The sequence below is a fragment of the Leptodactylus fuscus genome, chromosome 7, assembly GCF_031893055.1.
Source record: "Leptodactylus fuscus isolate aLepFus1 chromosome 7, aLepFus1.hap2, whole genome shotgun sequence".
In the NCBI taxonomy this organism is placed as follows: Eukaryota; Metazoa; Chordata; class Amphibia; order Anura; family Leptodactylidae; genus Leptodactylus; species Leptodactylus fuscus.
In genome coordinates this window covers 25139522-25145791 of record NC_134271.1, presented here as the reverse complement: position 1 = coordinate 25145791, position 6270 = coordinate 25139522, and the positions used below count along the sequence as shown (strand labels likewise).

General features: G+C 41.6%; 1 protein-coding gene across 1 annotated transcript; it reads right to left on the bottom strand.

The window, feature by feature from the left end:
* Positions 1 to 4112: 4112 nt before the first annotated feature.
* On the bottom strand, positions 4113 to 5231 carry LOC142212538 (3-galactosyl-N-acetylglucosaminide 4-alpha-L-fucosyltransferase FUT3-like). The gene has a single exon (XM_075280498.1). It carries the CDS (start codon positions 5229 to 5231, stop codon positions 4113 to 4115), a length of 1119 nt encoding a protein of 372 aa, XP_075136599.1.
* Positions 5232 to 6270: the final 1039 nt, after the last annotated feature.

Here is a 6270-nt window from a genome sequence, read left to right as displayed (position 1 = left end):
GACTTTCAGGGGAATCGCCCGTGGGCCCAATGTGGCCAATTAGGCCCAATCAAAGGCCTCAGCGGTGATGTCCGGAACACGTGACGTCAGCCGCAGACTTGAAGAATAGGCCAGCAGACACAGGGGGGCCATGTGGGGATGTCCAGTAGATGTAAAGCAAGGTGTGTTTAACTGTTTGTTATTTTCCCTTACCTCCAATTATTATACAATCGGGTCTGATGAGAGTATAATAGCACTGAAATGAACAGAGGAACTTCATAAATATTTATCAAAATTAATTTCAAGGGGTTCGTCTGAAGAGACTTGAGGCTGTGTGGAGTGTATTATACCGTGTGGGGTCACTGTGGAACATTATACTGGGGAGGCCTCTGGGACACATATTATATTGTGTGGATCCACTGTAAAGGGAGTCTATCATTAGAATTCCTTTTTGCTTACCTAAGCCAGTCCAGGACAAGCTGTCCTGGACTGGCTTAGCATCACCGTCTCAGCAGCCCGGCACGGGAAGCGAGCGGTGGATTGGGGAGGCCCTGTGGACGCAGTGCTGCTCCACCGGCCTCCCCTGACGCTCAGGCAGAGAGCAGGTCCTCTCCCCGCCTGCTAACGCCACTCCGCTCCGTCCCGTCCCGTCCCACCCCACCCCCTTCGCTTCGCTCCGCCCCGCCCCTCCGCCCCTTCCTCCCGGGGGGGGCGGCTTTCTGTTGTCCACCTCGGGCAGCAAAAAAGGTAGGTTCACTCCTGCCATGGCCATATCATTCCCTATACAGTACTGTGCATGAAGATGGAGATATTAGTGCATGCACTGAACTATAGGGGATGTTAGGTTTAGTGATCGGCTTGTCCATAGTGTCAGCAACAGACATGATACAGCTTTGTCAGAAAGATCATATGAATGTGTTTATTAGTATTGGAATAATGATTACTGCTAAAAATAAAAAAATTGAATTATTTTGTAACCTGTATTTCTTTAGCATAAATAATGTGCTATAAGTAAGAATGTATGGATGGTAAATTAAATTCTGTATATTTTCCTAAATTAATAATGAATTACTCCAATAATAAGTATAAATGGCTGTGTGATCTATTATTCTATGGTGGTCTATTATATGGTGGTCTCTCCCCAAGGAGTGACGATATCCCCCCAACTGTGTGATCTATCCTGATAGACTTCGTTATGGAGATAACATGGAAGTAGGAAATCACAAACCACTCGCAGTCTATAGTAACATTTGTGTAGATATTCCTCATTCTCGTGTACACTTTTCCGTTCTAAACACTCACACATTTATTATCTTCCCCATCCCAACCATGAACACCCCTAAACTGCCAAAGAAATACCTCTTATTACATCATTTGAGATGTTCCTTCAGTTATTTAATTTTGTAGAAGAAAACCAAATCACAGTCATAAAAAACAAAACAAAAACTAAAGGCATTTCATACGGCAACTTTCTGGCTTTAAGAAACCCAATTCTGAGGAAAAAAAATATGGAATCATGAAAAACAAACAAAATAACACTCCAACACATCACTAGTACTTTGTTGCACCACCTCTGGCTTTTATAAGTGCTTGCAGTCTCTGAGGCATAAGTTGCCATATGAAAGTTGCCATATGAAGTGCCTTTAGTTTTTTTCATGGCTGTGATCCGTTTTTTTTTTTTTTTTTTTCTACAAAATTAAACAACTGAAGGAACATCCTCAGGGACTGGTGATTCCATGATTTTTGCCAGGGGTTGTACAGGTTAGGGCTACACCGAGACATATTCAAAGTTGTTCTGTTTGTAATACAACTGTTGGGGACAATCTCATAACTATAAACAATTGTTGGGGACCAAGTAAGATAACGTCCACCATAACATGCATTGCAGTAAGTTATTATACTCTGGGTTCTGGGGGGAGGAAAATAAAAAAAAATTCTATATAATTTTTTTTTTTTTTTTTTTCTTACCTACCTTCCCTCTTTTGGATGTTCTTGCAGTTGTCAGATGTTCTCCTGGTGATGTCATGCATCCGGAGTCCCCACTGAGGTCTGTGATTATGCTGCTTAGTGTGTCCATGTGACCACATCACATTCCTCGGAAGTGACCCCAGGCACATGACATCACCAGGGGGACAAAAAGTGCTAGATGCCACGTGGAGGCCCGAAAGAGGTGAGGGAAGGTTAGTATAAGTGTGATATATGATATACAAAGACACACAGAATTTGTTGAGCCTTTGAACTTGCTTGACCAGAAATAATCAGGACCATATGAACCTGAAACGAATCTTGGGAGAAATCGCCCATCTCTAGTTAAGGCTAATCTATGTATATAGATAAATAAGTGACTAATATTAATTTTATCAGTCTCTTTATACAACCAATTATCCTATCAGTTGCTCATAGCAAGCCATAAAATCCTGTTGATAGGGAATGTAAAGCGCAACATCTTTGGCCTCCGACATCTGCAGGACACATCAAACCACACATCCACCAGTATGGATGTCAAATGGGGGCATACCTAAAGATTCATGGGCCCTAGTGAAAGAGTTCATCTTGGGATCCCTCCTTATCACCCCCTAACTTCACCTCGTGCCCACCCAGCAGAGCAGTTCGTGTTGAGTTCGTGTAGCATATGGCAGCCCACAGCTCATGAGATAGTTTGGAAGTGCCATATACTGTACACCCTCTATATTACTAATGTGCTATCTGATAAGCCCATTTATGGGAAGGCTTCTGTAGGGCATGGCCTTGTACGTGTCTCACGCAAGTCACCGCTGATTTTTATTACATTTTATTATTGTGTTTTTCTGCTGGTTTAACACTAAACAATACAAGCTTCCTTATGAGGACTTTGGTGTGGCAACTGATAACACAAGAGCATTTCCCATAAATTCTGCCTCATATGTAACTTCAAGATTGACTTTACATAATGACCATCAGCGCTGGAGCAGCTTTCCTGGGACATATGACAAGAACACATTACATTTCTTTTAGAGAGTCTTTAATACAAAATTCTCATGTCAACCTATTTACAGAAGACTTAAAAATTCCTTCAACCTCAACACATTCAAGGGAAATTCTAGGAAGCAAATAGCCCTGGCCTGCACATTTAGACAGATTCTAATGGGGTTTGCTTTCTCCCTTACATCCAAATAAGACAAATTTTTGAAAAATGTGTGAAAAAAATGAAAAAATTTCTCATTTAGTAAATAAAAACATATAAACACAAGTTTGATCAAGCTCTGTAGTAGACTTCTCCTGAATGAACCTGCTACTAGCCATATGTTCCACACAAGTACACATTTACTATGGGGGCATCACCAGAATTCTGGTATAAATTGCACCTTTTTTGGAGGGGAAGGCACAGAGCAATTTAGAACACACACACACACACACACACACACACACACACACACACACACTGTTTGCACCTTGTCAAACATTGTTCAAGTGGGTCTAGAAAGTTGGGTGTGTGTCAAGTAGTATTGGTACCAAATGATGAAAAGAACCACGAGCAGGCGTAAAAGTAGAGAAAGTGCTCATAATGTGATGCACCAAATGTCACAGATATATTTGGCACTACTTTAAGACGCCAAGTTGGTAATTAGAGATGAGCAAACACTGTTCGGATCAGCCGATCCGAACAGCACGCACCCATAGAAATGAATGGAAGCACCTGTGACGCTGACTTTGCCAGCGGCCGGCGTCACAGGTGCTTCCATTCATTTCTATGGGTGCGTGCTGTTCGGATCGGCTGATCCGAACAGTGTTCGCTCATCTCTATTGGTAATATTTCGGCAATGGAGATACCAATTCACAAGGGACTAATCCATCCGTGGCGCTTGGATGACATGTTTGGTTCTGTTGATAGCCTCCCTTTAACTTGAGTAAGTGCTCATCAAGTAATTTCTGAGGTAAGAGCGTTTTAAAGAACGGGATTTAAAAGGGTTGTCTAGGATTAGAAATTAGGAGGCGTTTGACAGAAGTATCAGAACCCTTGTCCTTAAATTTTGGTATATGATTGAACTGCATAACCAGATAAAGTCTTTGTACAAGACCGATGCCGCTTACTAGAAAACATCAGATCCTTTTTACTCATCCTGGACAACCCCTTTTATCTGCGACTTCCAGGACTATTTGAACCATTCAGCAATACTTGGAATTGTTCTATATATCGGGGCTTCTTTCATTGCTTTACACACTTTACAATATTCGGTAACCCAAGTTTTCCTTGGTTTTACCGGCTGATATTTAGACCTCCAGTTAAAATACTGCTGATACTTTTGATCATCCTTGTCCAGACTGTGGAGGTAAGAGGCCAATTCCTTAGGACTTGAGAAGTCATCTACATGGATAAAGGAGTCTGGTGGGATGAAACGTTCATAGTTTTTACGTGGAGGACCCAAGACAACCGGAACCGTCCCAGCCAAGAACGAGTTGCTCCAGAGCTTTTCTGTTATATAGTCCTCGTGAATGGAATTCTCAAAAGCAAGGTAAAATTTATATTTGGACAAAGTCTGCAAGTGTAGATTTCTTGGAAGAGGCATGTGATTTTTTCCATAAATGTCTACTTGGATATGTGGCTTTAATTCACTGAAATACTGAAATCTCATGTGAGTTGTTCTCCAGTTACTTATTATCCAAGCAACCAACCTGGTCTTATTAGGAATGGTAAAATTTTCCTTCTCGTCATATTTTTCCAACCATCCATAGGGAGTGAAGATGTCAGAGTCCGTCCTGTAGGACATGGTCAAGTTTATGATATTGTCCATGATGGTTAGGTTTCTGAGATGTGAAGGAGGCTCCTGGCTGAACCAAACCCAGTACTGATGGGGAGGCCTTGGTAGATGAGGTATCCGAAATGATTTGGACCCAGATACATCTCTATGGTGAAGAACAACAGCATTTGCCACTGAATACATACTGCGGTTTACTGTAAAGAAGCAACCAGATGAATCAACTGATGGTGGACATTGGTTGAGAGGAAAAGTATACCCTGAGGGCCACGTCCAGAGAAGAATAATGATTGAAGACTGATTTGATGACATCATCTGATTTTGCAGCACTGTTCTTTCATGGTTTGGTAAGAGGTTTTTTGGACGGATTGAACAGTTTGGTAAAATGTCTTGCTTTTTGTACGATGGTTCTTGTCTACTATAGTAAAAGGTACATAATAAAAAAATAATATAACTTTGAACAAGAAAAAAGAAAATGGCCGAACTTCTTTTTGAGAATTGTTTTAGACAAGGCATTACAAACACACGAATTTACACGCCAGTTCACAAAAGCTGCTTGAGGAGGCTTGAGATGGTTCTCTTCAGTTCTTGAGCCAACAGTTGGACTGTAAGAAAAAGAAGAACATTTACAGATAAATAGTAATGGTCCTATGGTCACATATTAAGAGGGTTGTCCTGGAAGTGGAGCAACAAATGGGGCAGGTGTACAATGAAAAAAAACAACAAAACCAAAAAACACAAAAAACCCAAACCACTCATTTGTTCCCCGTGCTCCTTGTCCACCAATGGGGTCTTTTCTGTCTCATGGTGGGATCATGTCACTGGAAGACCTGAGGCTCACATGAGAATGATCAATAATCACTGAAGAGGGATCAGTAATGCCCCTCACAAAACCGTTCCTGACCAGGAACTTCTGAAGCCAATGACTAGTCTCAGTGGTCATGTGGGCCTCAGAGCTTCGAGCAATTCAGAATGAAGCGGGAAGGGCACCGACAGACAGGAGTGTAATTTTTTTTTTGTTTCGCTTTTGTTTTTTGTTTTTTTGTTTTTTTTTTGGGGGGGGGGGTGCTTTAATTCATGGACGATGCCTTTAATCTTACTAATACTTGTAATAAATGATTAGCAGAAAAATCAACTATCATAATATGGTCAATGGGGTCCAGTTATTAAGACTGACATAGTACGACAGTGCTAATAACTGCCCAGGATGGAGTCAGACGCCTCCAGTTTATTACAAGAGCATGCCTCTTAGGGAGAGTTCACATGGAGTTTTTTGGTCAGGATTTTGAGGCCGTATCCACCTCAAAATCCTGAAAAAAAAAAAAAAAAAAAAGAAAAAAGGCTCCCACTGAAATCAATGGAAGCCACTCAGGTCTTTTTTCTGGGAGCTGGAAGAAACGGCTGATAGAAAAAGAAGAAATGCTCATTCTTCAGGCGGAGTCACCTTGCGATTCAGCCTGAAGACACTCCCTCCTCCAGACTAGGCCTATTCATTGGACCTAATCCAGAGTGAAGTACACGGCTGGATGCCAGTGCAGTGCATCGGCTTTCAGTC

Bases quoted from the DNA above. Each gene is read 5' to 3' on its own strand.
- LOC142212538 (XM_075280498.1), bottom strand. From the start codon at position 5,231: ATGCCTTGTCTAAAACAATTCTCAAAAAGAAGTTCGGCCATTTTCTTT.